Source organism: Peromyscus leucopus, chromosome 1, assembly GCF_004664715.2.
Source record: "Peromyscus leucopus breed LL Stock chromosome 1, UCI_PerLeu_2.1, whole genome shotgun sequence".
NCBI lineage: Eukaryota > Metazoa > Chordata > Mammalia > Rodentia > Cricetidae > Peromyscus > Peromyscus leucopus.
In genome coordinates this window covers 45,194,130-45,209,162 of record NC_051063.1, presented here as the reverse complement: position 1 = coordinate 45,209,162, position 15,033 = coordinate 45,194,130, and the positions used below count along the sequence as shown (strand labels likewise).

Below are 15,033 nucleotides of genomic sequence, written 5' to 3'. Positions count from 1 at the left end.
ACACCCTCTCTGTCCTCTGAGTCGTTTCCTCCGCACAAGCCGCTTGGAGTCATTTTGTCAGCAGACGGCACTCTGGACGGGGCAGCCTGGGGCCTCTGGGAAGGGCTCTAAGCCTCAGGTAGAGGGAAGGTCTAGAAGACGATCCAGTCTTTCACAAAGCTGAGTTTGACTTCCCTTGATGTTTTCTGTGGGATGACAGTGGTGCTGAAAATGAGTATTGTCCCAGTGAAACAGGAAGGCTTTCAGAACAAGCTGTGTATTAAACTACCTAAGGTGGAGGGAGATTTTGTCTCCTTAGATTGTCCAGAGGAGCCCAAACTACTCCGTGCACAAGTATGGTTTCCCCAGAGTGGGTCTCTCTGCTTCCTTAGAAATGAGCAACCCTCACAGGGAAGAAAGCCCCCCCCCAACCCCGTATCCCACAACCCCTCGCACCCCTCCCCCAAAGGCTCCCTTTACCGAGGCTGTTTCTCAGTACTTGGCATGATGTCGTCTGTAGAAGCCTGGTGTCCTGGTAGCACTGTAGACTGGAGAGTCTACCCAGGCCCAGGCGGCTGCCTCCCTGCAGCACATGGCAGACACTGGGCAAGCACAGGCCAGGTCTCCTATAGAGGCTCCACAATCCTGATCGGCCTGATGGACTGCACTACAGCGGAGATGAATCAGCCCTGGGGTTCCCTGACTTGGGGTTTTAAAGACCATGACCGTGCACTGTACTGCAAAAGAGCAGGCTGTGTAAGGGCAAGGGACAGTGTAAGTGTGATACGACAAGGCGAGATTTCTTGATTTAGGAAAAAGGACAAGACTCTTTAGTCTGAAAGTATTCTTTGTCATACAACATGGTTCCTCACCGAGGCTGGGTCAGGGGTGGCATTCAGAATGCTGCCCTCAGACTCAGGATGAAAGACACTTCTTTGAGGAGGTACAAAAAGGGAAGAAAGACAGAAGGAGGGAAAAGGAGTGTGTGTGTGTGTGTGTGTGTGTGTGTGTGTGTGTGTGTGTGTGTGTAGGTGTGTGTGTATCAGAGTGGGGGGCTATGGAAGATAAGACCACAACCGTTGGTCTTACTGTTATACACCTTAATGGCATACACAGGGCATCTGGCCTAGAATTATTGCACCTTACCCCCTTAACTTATATAGATATTTTCAAATTTTCTGCAATTTTAGCTTGTTATCTTTTTTTGAATACAAAAGAAATATCTGCTTATTAAAATGCAAGCATCACAGAAAAGACCTCATAAGGCACAGGAAGGAAAAAAAAATCTCCTTCTCCTGAGATACATCTGCCAGCAGCCATTGGCAGTGATGAGGGCAGTGAAAGGCATCGACTCCCACAGCGGCTGCTACACAGAAATGTGAAATCTTAGTATAACACAAAGGTAAGGTGGTCAGAGAATGCCCTCAGCAAGCTGAAGAAACTAGTCATTACCGTGGACTGAAGAATCGAACGCTGCAGGAGTTCCCTTTGAAGGAATGCTTTTGATGAGCCTTTATGTCAAAATGACAGAAGATTCAGAGCTGCATGCATTGGTGATTGATTGACAGTATGTTGTATCAAAGATATCCCCTTCACTGACTGCCTTTGAAGCTGGTCCTGTAGCAGAAAGATGGGCTGAACCAGTCTATAGACTTGGCAGCCTGGAAACTTGTTACCATGGCAACTTGTTCACCTTCTGCCAGTCAGCTTGGCTGGAGTGTATATTTCTGTTACCAGAATGAACTATTTTTAAAACCTCACATCTATTTTTAAAGAACCATCTGTTAAATGTATACTTTGCCCAACTAAAGAAAAGCGAAACTTCATTCATAGCCCGACTCCAGTATTTTAAATTTATATCATTTCATGAATAACAAAGTGTTTTTGCTTGGAGCTAAATTTGATCTACTTCAGAAAAACAGTTACTGTTACCTGTACACGTTGCTCGCAGAGATGATGAGAAGGGCAGTGTTTGGCCACAAGGAGCTCCCAGTCAGTAGAAAGAAAAGATACAAACTGAGTAACAACAGCCCAGCAAATGTGATACATTCTTCTCCAAAAAGGAGCCAAACGGGCTGGAGTGCGGCTTGGTGGTTAAAGAGCGCCGTCTGCTCTTCCAGGGACAGGGGTTCAATTCCCAGCACCCACAGGCAGGCTCTCAGTGATCTGTAACTCCAGTTCCAGGGGATCCAATGTCCTCCTCTGGCCTTCTCAAGCTCTGCAATGAACACGGTGCACAGATGTATACACACGCCGAATACCCAAATACATAAAATAGAATGAAAAGAGTTTAAAGGAGCCAAACAAATTAGTGCGTGTTTACCCAGTCACCTTATGCCAACAGGCCTATGAGGTGGTGTACCCCACGCTGTGCTAGCAAAGACAGATGTGTTTCTCTCACTGTTTGCTAAGTACTTTTCTTCAGTGTGTGCGTGTGTGCGTGCGTGCGTGCGTGCGTGCATGTGTGTGTGTGTGTGTGTGTGTGTACCATGTCAGAAGTTTCTTGGGGCACACTTAGTGCTATTTATCTGAGAGTTGGGATGGAAGGATTAGGAATATCTTACAGTAGCACACAGTTATAAACTTCTAACCACAACAAAGAAAAAACAACAAAGAAAAGAAACCCAGAAATATTGTAATTAAACATCCTGCTGCTATGGTACCCTTTTGTGTTTCTAAGCTTCCTTTTTTTTTATGTTCCATATTATATTTTTCTTAGTATAATTCCGTCTAAAGATTTATTTATTTATGTGTTTTATGTATATGAATGCTTCATGTACATCTGCAGGCCAGAAGAGGGAGTTGGATCTCATTATAGATCTTGTGAGCCACCATGTGGTTGCTGGGAACTGAACTCAGGACCTCTGAAAGAGCAGCAATCAGTGCTCGTAACCTCTGAGCCATCTCTCCAGTCCCTCTGTATTATATTTTGACCTTACTCTGAAGATAATGTTCTGGTTTACAATGACCTTTGTTTCAAGATCATAGGATTCTACCTTGACCAGTACAGACATCCAGCCAGACTTCATTGTAAGAAGCCAGATTACTATCATAGGCAAAGAAGGCCAACATGGTGGCAATAGGAAAATAGTAAATAATTGGCTGAAGGGGTGGAGAGGAAGAGACTAGTCTAGAAAAGCCTTTTTTATTGAGAACAGAAAGGATTAAGTGGGTACTTAGGCAGAAAGAATGAGTGGTGTGAGAGCCTGAAGAAGAGGTCTGTGTGCCCTAGCATGAAGGTCGAGGTGACTGGGCAAGTGCTGTTCCTCAGTGCCATCCCTAGGCAGCCCTGCCTACCCTGGGACCTCCTGCCAGGCTCTCCCTCCCTAGTAGTGTGAGGGCAGTGGGTGGCCCGCAGATGTGGTAACATCTGTGCTGTCTTCTGCTGGGTGGGGAAAGGGCATGAGGAGGGTGCCTGGAAGGAGCAGAGCAGTTGGCACCCATGGGCAAAGAGGCAGTCAGGATGCCAGAGGCTAGCTAATGTGATTGAAGTGTAAGGTGTCTGCACACTGCCGGCTTTCTGTGGTGGAGAAGAACTGTCCCTGTTACCAGGATTGTGTAGAGTGGCAGTCTTCAAAAATACTACTGTTAAGTGTCCGGAAAGAAGATGATTCATTTTAGGAATTGGGAAGACTCGTGTGATTGAGTTGCTGGTGCTATGATGGGGGACCAGTCCCGAGTATTAATGGAAACATCCCTGGTAGAATAAGGGTTACATAAAGAGCTGCTAGCATTTGGGAAGGGCTCGGGTGATCAAAGCTTACGAGGATTTGACCAAGTAACACTGTCTGTCATTGTTAGGAAGCAGGGTGGCATTTGTACAGGGACACAGCTAGACAGGGACACTAAGACTCTGAGCTGCAATAAGTCAGCAGATCTGATTCTGAACATTGGTGCATTCTCAGGTGGTCAGTCTCTCTGATCCTCTAATAACTTGCACCATCGGGAGACTGGATTAAACGGCACATAGCGTCTCTAACTAGTAAGCTCTATTTGTTGTTGTTTTAAGACAGGGTCCCCCTGTAGCTCAGACTGGTCTGGAACCCACTATGTAGTTTGAAGGCAATTTTAACTAGCAAGAGGAGGTGAGATCTATTTAAATGTAGTAGTTGGTCTGAAGTTGGGAGTCGTGGTTATTTCAGGAGAGAACACACATGTTAGTAGGATGGTTGATTTATAGTTGAAGAAAATGGAGATTTTGCATCCAGGCTCTGTTATCTCAATGAAATAAGCAGGATCATTAATGGAAATTGAAGCTTTCCAGGTAAAAATAACTGCTGGGTGTTGGAGGCTGGGAGTGTAGCTTGGTGGTAGAATGCCTGACTAGCTCGTGCATTATCCTGGGTATATTCTCAGCAATGAAAAAGTTAGGCGTTGAGAAAGATGAACCGATGTGACCTTGGTGGCTTAGAGTAGCCCTCTCAGGTCAGGATCCAAGAAAACTTTGCCTTAGAAATGTTGGAGATAGCCAGGCCACCCCAGACATCCACTTAAGGTTGGTGAGACCAGTTGAGATGGAGTGTGCCCTCCTCAGCTGGCTTGAGCTGTCTAGATGCAGAGGGAGAAGAAGTCCAGAGTTGAACAAGCACGTGGGTATGATGCATGAGAGGAGAAGGGCTGAAGGGTGTGCATGGCAACCGCAATGTTAGATCACAGGCTCCAGTGCCTAGGAAACTACTGAAGGAATGGAGGAGCACCAGGCAGGAAGGTTGAGTGGGTGGTGTGGACTGGGACTGCCCATGTAGAGAAGTCGGTAAGCAAACCAGGAAGAATCAAGAGATGCCTTCTCTAGTGGGTTGAGTAATGTCTCCTGAAAAGTCATGTGTATGTGAAATTTCAGAACCCATCATTTGGAAATAGTATGTGTATGTGGTTGGTTAAGATGAGGTTGTCCTGATTATGGCAAACTCTACATCCCATGACTGGTGTCCTTAGGAGATGAAGTAAGGGTACTCATCTATGCAGGGAGTAGGTCACATGATCACAGGCACCGACTGGAGTGAGGCATGGCTGCTAAGAACTACTAGGGGCCACTGTGTGGGAAGCAGCAGGAGAACTCTTTCTCAGAGGCTTCATGTGGAATATGCCTCAGCCCACACCTGCGAGTTCTCTTCCAGAGTCTGGAGCTGGCAGAGAACATTGCTTCAAGCCCGCAGTTTGTAGATCTTTGTTAGGATAGTGCTGGGAAGGGCCACACCCCTTCAGCGAGCAGCTCCTAGCTTGGCATTGTGCTTTGTGGTCATGACAGAGTCAGTCATTGTTTGTGGCTCTGGGTCACATCCATGCCCGGGTCTCTTTAGTGTACTGTGCCAGCATAGGTGCTAGCATGTTGGCAAGGAGACAACCTGTGCATAGGGTGTGTCCAGCAAGACCTTGGGGTTCCCTCACCCTTCACGGAACACTCTCTGTTGTTCAGCCCTGAAACGGGGAAGTTCAGGATCCAAAGGTAGATTGAACAAATGCTGCTATTTTTCATCTTCTAGGCTTTCTTAGCTTATAGTCTACAGACAACCAGGAGTTTGAAGTCTTGTCACAAGTGTGTCTAGAGGTCAATGTCTGATGACTTCCTCAGCTGCTCTTCACCTTATTCTTTGAGATGGGAGTCGCCTATTGAACCTGAGGCTCACTGAATCAGCAAGGCTGCTTAGCCAACGAGCTCCAGGGATCTGTCTGGCCCTGGCTCCCTCAGCATTGGTGTCGTACTCTGCTGAGTGGGCCGTCTTCCCACCCCCTTTCTGTCTGCTAAGAAATGAAAAGCTCCAGTTTGTCAATGAGTTTCAAGGATTTAGTGAATGGAAGAGAGGGGAGAGGAGATAGGCAGAGTTGATTTTCAGTTTTGTAGGGAAAGAAAAGTTTGTGTGTGGTTGAAGGCAGGAGGGAGGTGGCCGTGGGAAGGAGGAGCCACTGGGGGTACTTAGGAGTTAGGGGGCATTTGTGGAGTAGGACCGTAGAGACAGCAGAGGGTGGGGACATTAACCTGCTAAGTGGGGAAAACTTTCTCCCTTGAATCCATGAAGTGGCAGGGAGGAAAAGGAGGGGCAGATGAGTGTTGAAGAAACAGACAGGAAGACAGGGGCAGGACGCGGCCACTGTGGCTACTTGGCAAGAAAAGGGAAGTTTTCATCTGCCACGAGGGCACTCTTAGCGATCACGATGATCATGAACTAAGAACCTGAGCAGGAGGGATCCCAACGTGGCTCCTGGGTCAGTCTTCAGAGGAAGACCTGCAGTGAGAAGCAGGTGGTGGGGGCTTGAAGTGTGTCTATAAGTTTGGCTCTCCATGACATTTTCTTATCTCTCTAGCCCCTGATCTGAAGCTGGCTCCTGAGACGAGAGCTCACATCACAGCCAATCCAAGACCACAGTACTCCTCTCCCTGGGCTCTCTGATGTTCTCTTGTCTATTTGAAGGCAACCTGACCAATGATCCTAAGACACTATGAATGCATTTTCTTAAAGAAGCTGTAGCTTAGCCCCAGCCTGCCACTCAGGGCCACCAAAAGCATCTCCTTCACCTGCTACCTCAGAAACAGGACACGTCCAGGAAGCCAGGGTACTAGACTGTTACAGGCTAAGGGCCATTGCTAACTGGACCCCCTTTCCATATTTCAGAAGAAGAGGATGAAGACCAGGGAGATGAAGACAGGGTAGATGGTATAGTCAGGGGCCCTGGGCCCAAGGGGCCATCTGGGACACTGTCAGAGGCTCAGCTTGCTCGGAGGATCACCAAAGGGAAGAACAGCCGGCGGATGCTGTCCAACAAGCCACAGGATTTCCAGGTGGGAAGGGATCGGCTGCTCTGTGTACTCACTGTCACCTATGGCCCATGACCCAGCCACTGCTGTGATGTCGGGATAGACCCACTCCTATGGGAAGGACTCATCTGCTAAAACAGAAAGGAGAGTCCCATGCCCTACAAGCATGAGGGCATCAGAGAAAACAAACTGTTCAGAGTGATGTAACTAGAACCTTCCTTCCCTGTTAGTAGGTGAGAGCTAATTAGCAAAGAAGAGCAGCTCCAGCACCTGTTGCGTTTTTTCTTAGCTCTCAGCATGAGTGTATCGCAGAGACACTTGAAGACCAGGCGAAGGGCTACAGTGCTATGACCTCAGCTTGCCCTGCTTTTCCCAGGCTAGCTCTGAACCCTTTTCTCCTGCTCAGCAGGTCTGGGTTGAGTTCCCATGTTGGAGATGGTCAGAGATGGCCCCTTCTAGACTGAGGGTCTCAGTACAGTAAAAACTGCCTGCTTGGTTTTAGCTATCCTTGTGAGCCAGAGAGCAGAGGCGACGCCTGAGGATTCCTTCGCACCATCCAATTGGGAAGGTGCGGTAACAATGCTGCTTTGTGCTTGCAGATCCGTGTCCGAGTGATCGAGGGCCGACAGTTAAGTGGCAACAACATAAGGCCCGTGGTGAAAGTCCACATCTGTGGCCAGACACACCGAACAAGAATCAAGAGAGGGAACAATCCGTTTTTTGATGAGGTGAGTGGGTGGAGAATGCGTGGCCCTGCTCACCCGGTCTGTCCTGTTTGTACTCACCCCCTCCTCCTGCCAATCCCACCCGGTTCACAGAGGAGGCAAACAGGGCTCAGAACTGGAAAACATAACACAGGGCTCCGGTGTAAAGCGCGGAGAGGTCAGAGCCACACGGGCCTGAAGCCATCTAACCAGCTTCCACTGATTGCCGACTGCCCGCGTCTTCCTGTCATTCTTACAGTTTCCCTGTGGGTCCCTTCATCCTGGTGATGGAACACGTGATGTCACCTGCACCCACCCTAGCTCTTTTAGATCGCAGAATGACTCTGAAGGTTGACTGTGTCACTGTGTGATCTATATTTTAAGAGGTGTCGAATTATGCTTGGCTGCAAAAAATAATTCCTATTAAAGGAAAGCCACATGCACAAACAAGGCCTTGTTTTTCTTTGTACTGGGAACACAGCCCATTCTGTTGACTTCTGTGAGACAACTCAGTGGTGTTTAATACCTTACCAGTCATCTCCCACACAAAACCATAACTGGGTATGGGCAGAAACGATTTAGGAGTCTCTCAGAGGCTAGCTGTGCTGTGCTGAGGAGATACAGCTCTGAGCTTCCTGGGGCTGAGCTTCATACTCTGCTCTCATGCATGGTCTTTCCTAGCCTCTCTTTGTTTCCCACAGCAGCTAATCCCAGCCCCAGGTCTGCCTTTGTCTTTTTTCCTGTCTATATTCACGAAAAGAGACTAGTTTCTGCACCCTGTCTCTTGTCTTGTTCAAGTGAAATAAGGAACCCCACTTTCTTCAAACCTGTACTTCTTAGGTGGAAGACAGACAATAGCATATAGATGCCCACAGATGCCGGTGACTAGGGGCTTTAGACATGGGACCTGTCAGTTAACACCTTCATAATATAGGCTTTATGTTCACTAAGCTTCTATAAGGAGTCCAGCAAGAGTCTCCATCTTCCTCAGAGTTTTCATACTCATCGTCTTAACCAAGTCATTAACTCATTATTACCAATAACACAACAAAATGACATAGATACCTTTTGCTTGTGTGTACGTGGTACCAGGCATTGAACCCGAAGCATCGTCCATGCTAGGTGTACCCTGATCTATATCCCCAGCCCCCTCCCCCTTTTATAGGACACATATGTTAAACAGAAATGATAGAACTTAAAATATTAGTGAACTAAATGCGCATTCCAGGCTTCAGCACCCACTTTAGTCAAAGTGACGATGTGGGATAACCTAGATCCATTTTAGTTAGCTAGAAATGCCTAGTGCTAAACAAACAAGTTTGCTTGTAATGTTAGGTAAATGTTTATATTAGTTATTTCTCGTGTTTTCCTTTGCCGGCATATAGAAATGGGTAATGTGTTCACATGGCCATACCTAATTATGAAAGTGTTTTGTCGTCTCGCAGACAAACTGTCAGTGTCAGATCCTCTAGACCCAAGTCACCGGCTAATATGTGATTGTGTTCTGTGTCGTTTGACAGTTATTTTTCTACAATGTGCACATCACACCTTCCGAACTCATGGATGAGATCATCAGCATCCGGGTAAGGGGCTGGGGCATGAGGACACTGCTCACTGACCACTGGATGAAGGCCATCAGCTCACCTCTCTCCTGTCTTCCAGGTTTATAATTCCCATTCCTTGAGGGCAGATTGTCTGATGGGGGAATTTAAGGTGAGTGGCAGCAGCGTACTTCTTTCAGTTATGGGAAGATGAGAACTCTCATAATGAGGAATCTGTTGCACGAATCCTAAATGGTCTTACAATAAAAACTCGGTCTGGCATCCAACTTTTGGGGCACGAATTCACAAAAGGAGTCTGACTCACAGCCAGACCTCATGGCACACATCTTGGTGACATCTTAGGGTTCTAGGAAAAGAGCAGAGACACCATGATTTTTGCTGAAGGCTTCACGAGTTTTGTCTACCCTCAAAATATAACACTAATAGTTATATAAGTCACCATAGGCATGGTGCCTTGGTGTGTCACTGAGAGTCCTTGCCAGCTCCCGTCTGTGAATGGAAGCAAAGCCACTGTTAGAAAGAGTGTGCTTGGTACTGACAAAAAGCCCCTCAACTAGCTGTACTTACCAGTGACCCCAGTGACCCCAGAGCTCTGTCTGCAAAGCCAGTAGTTGTAAGTGAAATGAGAAAGAAAAGTGAAATTGAGCAAGAGAAGCCACACTTTTTTAAGTAGTTCCCACTGGGCCGATTCTTGATGGGCACCTCAGCAGTTCTTAGAGGATGAGCTACCTTCTGAAGGAAGAAGTTCCAGTCACCAAAATGCTCATAGGACGATCTGGGTCAGACGCACCTCTGGTCATACCCCTGCCTGCCTGACACCTGGGTGAAATCTCTTAACTGCTCTAATCCTCAGTTGCTTCATCTGCAAGAGGGAATCATCACAATGAAGATGTGGACAGACATCATGGAACTGTCCAATCAGAGATTAGATTAGTGTTCACATTAGTGTTCACTGGAGAAGAAGGAAGGGTGGACAGGAGTTGGGGCCAGGTGACATCCTGCAGGGTGATTAATGGTCCCAGTTTCTCTGGTATTTTCAATGCTGAAACTAATGAAGTCTTAGGCAAACTGGGGCATGTGGGCCAACCTGCTTTCATGGTCTCTTCTAGCCCTAAGTCTAGCTCATTCATTCAACAATGATTCATTAAGAGTCTTCTGCATCAGGCATAGTGCTGATACAGAGTGGGTGAGGTAGAAATTTAGGTCTTGGAAATTTAAGAGCAAGAGTTTTGTATCTAAATATAATGCTGTTTTCTTTAAAATGAATAGACTAGTTTTAAGATCTATTTAACTTGCTTTTAACTTTCCCCCAGATTGATGTTGGATTTGTGTACGATGAACCTGGTAAGTAATGTCCTTCCTATCAACTTGAAGTCTCAACTCCTAATTCTGAAGAAAATTCTAGAGCTTAAGAAAATCTCAAAGATTGAAGAAATGTCTTTTCAATGGTGGTGATTAAGTTCAGGTCTTTATAAATACTAGGAAAGAGCTCTTCCATAGAGGCATACTCCCCAAATCTATCACAGGAATAAGGAAACACTGTTTCTATGATGGGGAGGATGCTGAATGAGAATAGATAATAGCAGGTGAATACAGATATCTATTTTTATTTTATTTTAACACTCATTAATAGGTAATGTCTTTGTTTTGTGATGGTCTCTTGATCTTACTAAGATCAAATAGTGAAAGTGTTACAGAGCTTGGAGAGTCTTGCTTGAGTCACACACCAGGATAGGAGGGTGGGTCTAAGGTGTGGGTAGGGAATGAACGTGAGATGTTGCTATGTGGACTTGATCAGGGAATTGGTTGAAATCACAGACCTGCCGGCACACCTTTAGAATGTCCCTGTTCTTTTGTTCCTTTGTGTTAGGCCATGCTGTCATGAGGAAATGGCTTCTTCTCAATGACCCAGAAGATGCCAGCTCGGGTGCAAAAGGTTACATGAAAGTCAGCATGTTTGTCCTGGGGACCGGTGACGAACCTCCTGTGAGTCCCTCATCCTCTGCCTTCCGTTATTAAAAAGGAACTAAGCAAGCGGGCTGTGAAACAGAGCTCAGCCTCCAAGCTGTCACCCTTGCCCAGGATTCTTCCGATGCCAGGAAGCCGTCCTTTCTGCTCACTGATTACCAGTGTAGCTCAGCTTCCTTCTTGGTGCTCCCTAGCGTTTGTGAGGCTTTCTTTTAGGGGACAGGGGTGCTGAGTCAGGGTCTCGTGTAGCTCAAGCTGGCCTCAGATCTGGCTAGGTAGCTAAGGTTGGCTTTGAACTTCTGGTCTTCCTGCTCCACCTGCTATGTGCTGGGATTACAAGCGTGCACCACAGCATCTGGGAATAAGGTGTGTGTGTTTAGTAATCGCCTTGCATCATTGGAGAGACTCGAACCCATCTTCTGTGCAAGGATTCCTTACCTCATCACTGCCTTCTACCCAAAGGGTTAGCGATAGTTCTGAGAAATCTAGAAACTAGGAACAGGAATGGGCCAGAGAGAAGCCAGAACACAGAAATATATACACATCCTTAACATGGGTGCTTGTGAGACTACAGAAGGATGTGGAGACACTGAAGCATTGATGTTGTAGAGGCTTTAAGGCTGAAGGAAAGTCAGTGGGTGAACCTTTAAGCTCCAGACATTAGAGACCATAATGGAGACCGTTCTGGGCATCAATAGCTTGGTTTCTTTTGGAAATGCTTCTTTTTATACGTGTGATGTAACCGCGTGTCTCTGATAGCCTGAGAAACGAGATCGTGATAATGATAGTGATGACGTGGAGAGCAACTTGTTACTTCCGGCCGGCATAGCCCTCCGGTGGGTAACCTTCTTGCTGAAGATCTACCGCGCCGAGGACATCCCCCAGAGTATGTACTGCCTTAGTCACACGTGGGGTTTCAGGAGTCTTTGAGGTGGTACATGTTGGACTCACTCTGAATGCTGATGGATGCTCCGTCCGTAGGTCCCCTCTGAAAGGCCTTCTTGGATTTACTTCCATTCATCTGGCCCCACGGAACGCTTTCTGAGCAGCTGCTGGGCAGCCATTGCTCATCCATGTTCCCTCTTGAGTGCCTGCCTTTGATCTTTCTGCTCTGTCCTTTCTCCCTTCCGTGTTCTGTTTCCTTCTAGAGACTGCTAGAGAAAGATAAGCAGTCAGCACTTCCAACCTCTTTTTTTCCCCATTCTATTTAGTGCATGTATGTGTGCGTGTGTGTGTGTGTGTGTGTGTGTGTGTGTGCATGTATGTGGGGGGGCGGCATAGGTACATGTGCCACAGTACACATGGAATCAGAGGACAACTTGCAGGCGTCTGTTCTCCCTCCCATCATGTGGGCCTTGTAAGCAAGAGCGCAGTGAAACCACTGAGCTGGACCACTCCATGGAGAGAAAGGAAGGCTTATTGGGGACCAGACTGCCAAGGCTCTCCCTTGGGGGCCAGAGAGAAGCAGGGTGAGGTCGTTGAGCTGATTCAGGCTGTTCAGATTGACCCAGAACTAGATGTCCTTACCCGAAGTGGGTGATCTAGAAGGTGGACTAAGGGAAGCTCCTAGTAAACAGGAAGCCATCTTTAGGCCTCTGTTACCCACTAACAGTCCTTCCGTTTACATGGCTAAATCCCTCTATTTTTAGGACACTGTCACCAGAACTGCCATTTTGGGACCCCGATTTGGACCTAACTGATCTCAGGGACTGAATTCAGATTGTAGGGCTTGGAGGCAAGTGCCTCTACCTACTGAGACATGTTACTGGACCCTATAAACCTTTTTTTCCTAAAGAAAATGTACAATTCTATAACAAAAAATGTGTTTACTATTGAACTATTAAATATGGCTGAGCAGCGACCAGGAAGATGGATCAGTGAGCAAAAGTGCCTTGCTCTGCAGGGTGGACGATCTGACTTCAGGTCCCCAGAACCCAGGTGAAAGATGGATGTGGTGGCTTGTACAGGCCTAGCACCCCTAAAACTAGATGGGATGCCAGACAGGGATATGCCCCTGAAGCTGGGTGGACCAACTAACCTGGAGTACACAGCATAGCAGCAAACAGCTGAGGAGACCCCACCTCAAACACAAGTTAGAAGATGAAGCTAGACACCTAAGGTTGTCCTCTGACTTCTACACGTGTCACGGCATGCATGTGCCCTCACATACAAAACGTGTACACACACACATTATATGCACATATATATGCACAATAAGTAAGTAAACATATTTTAAGAGGTATTGAGCAAAGGACAGTCAAGTCTCAACAACTATGTCTGTCCCTATTATGAGACATGTTTAATGAGAGATTGACCATTTTAAAACAAAGGACTTACAGAGATTTCACTTGTAGGGACCAAGCCAACCACTGACTAGCACTGCCAAGCCAGCATCATTTCTGTCTCCCCTGCTGGGCTCTGGGGCACAGGACTCTTTCCCAAGTCCCCAGGTGGCAGCACAGACCATTCACATCTTCAGGATTTGCTTCTTTTCCTAGGAACTCTTCCCTCCTTTCAAAGATGCTAGAATGTTCCCATACTATCTTTCCCTCAAAAATGTCTTCAATAGATTAAACTTAGCATCACATCATTCTTCCTACACTGGCCCATTCAATTGATTTTGTCCACTTTAGAGTTTGATGAAACAGAGCCACCCACATTTGTAGTGAGCTGATGTGTGAGAACTGCCTGACTTATGAATATGTTGACTTCTCTTGCATTTCTCTAAAACATCATATTGGGCCTGTATCATTTTGACCTGATACACATTCTCCAGATTGAATGAAGGCCTGAATTTGACAATTGCCTCTTGCCCTAACCAAATGGATGTCTGGAATCCTATTTTTTCTTTCATGAATGATCAATTCTTTTTAACATAATAATTTATCAGTTTATTTTTCAAGGCACTCTATTATTTGAAAACTTCCAGGGAGAAAACATGTTCTTCATCTCCCTCTTCCCCCTCCCACTAGACAAAGAGGGTTTCTGTGGCTCATGCTTGCCACCCCAGAGAACAATTCTTCTTAAAGTTCTTTTGACGTGTTGGGGAAATGTTTAACTTCATTGTTTGAAGAGAGTAGGTTTGGTTTCTGCCATGTGACCTGTTCCTTTCCAGTGGATGATGCCTTCTCACAGACAGTGAAGGAGATATTTGGTGGCACAGCAGATAAGAAAAATCTCGTGGACCCTTTTGTAGAAGTCTCCTTTGCTGGGAAAAAGGTTTGTATGTGGTCTAAATGTGTGCATCTCTTACAACAGACATTTGAAGTGCTATGATTTCCTTGGGAGTGAATTCCTGGTTATCTTTGGTAAGTAGTTCCGGCCAGTGGGCCACCCTGCAGTGAGATGGGCTATTTGAATCTGGCTGTGCCAGATTTCTCCACAGCCTGTTTTTGGGAGTAAAAGGTATCGTCGACTCAATTAGAAAATCCTGCCTTCTGAAGATTAGAACAGTGAGAGCTACCACTGGACTGTTGTAGTTATTTCTCAGGTTCAGCTATTCTCGTAATCTTGAGCAAAACCTCCAGCCAGCTATTAACCATTCTGTTGCTGAGATAAAACACTCCGACTAGAAACACCTAGGGGAGGGAAGGGTTTGTTTCGGCTTCCAGATCAGGGCCCGTCATTAAGGGCAGTCAGGCAGGGGTTCAAGCAGAAACTGGAAACAGAAACCACACAGGAACACAGCTTACGGGCTCAGGTTCCCTGGCTCATGCTTAGCTAGCTTTCCTACACGCCCAGGATCACCTGCTCAGGGAACGGTGCTGTCTGTCCCAGTGGGCTGGACCCTCCTCCGTCAACTAACAACCGAGACAGTCCCCCCCCCCCAGACGTTCTCACGTGCCAGTTTGATGTAGGTAGTTTGTGAAAGGACTTTCCTCTCAGATGACTCTAGACTGAGTCAAGTGGACAATCAAGCTTACAAGGACACCCCAACTCCTGACTTCTCGGTCCTATCAGGTTTCTCGCCTTCCATGCCCTAACAAGTTGTTGAGACAGGAGAGTAGAGCTGAGAAGCCTCATCTTAGAGCTCTGGAAAAATCAGAGAGACCCTTGGTATAAGGGA

General features: G+C 46.7%; 1 protein-coding gene across 5 annotated transcripts in view; it reads left to right on the top strand.

Annotated features, from left to right (window-relative positions):
* Myof (myoferlin) overlaps window positions 1–15,033 on the top strand; it is a 148,587-nt gene that overhangs the window by 51,626 nt on the left and 81,928 nt on the right. For all 5 annotated transcript variants that reach the window (XM_037206602.1, XM_037206600.1, XM_028882902.2 and 2 more), the window contains exons 6-13: window positions 6,591–6,757; window positions 7,333–7,461; window positions 8,958–9,020; window positions 9,100–9,150; window positions 10,313–10,343; window positions 10,870–10,985; window positions 11,727–11,853; window positions 14,083–14,186. In XM_037206602.1, the coding sequence (XP_037062497.1) occupies window positions 6,591–6,757; window positions 7,333–7,461; window positions 8,958–9,020; window positions 9,100–9,150; window positions 10,313–10,343; window positions 10,870–10,985; window positions 11,727–11,853; window positions 14,083–14,186 (788 nt within the window). The remainder of the gene's footprint in view (window positions 1–6,590; window positions 6,758–7,332; window positions 7,462–8,957; window positions 9,021–9,099; window positions 9,151–10,312; window positions 10,344–10,869; window positions 10,986–11,726; window positions 11,854–14,082; window positions 14,187–15,033) is intronic.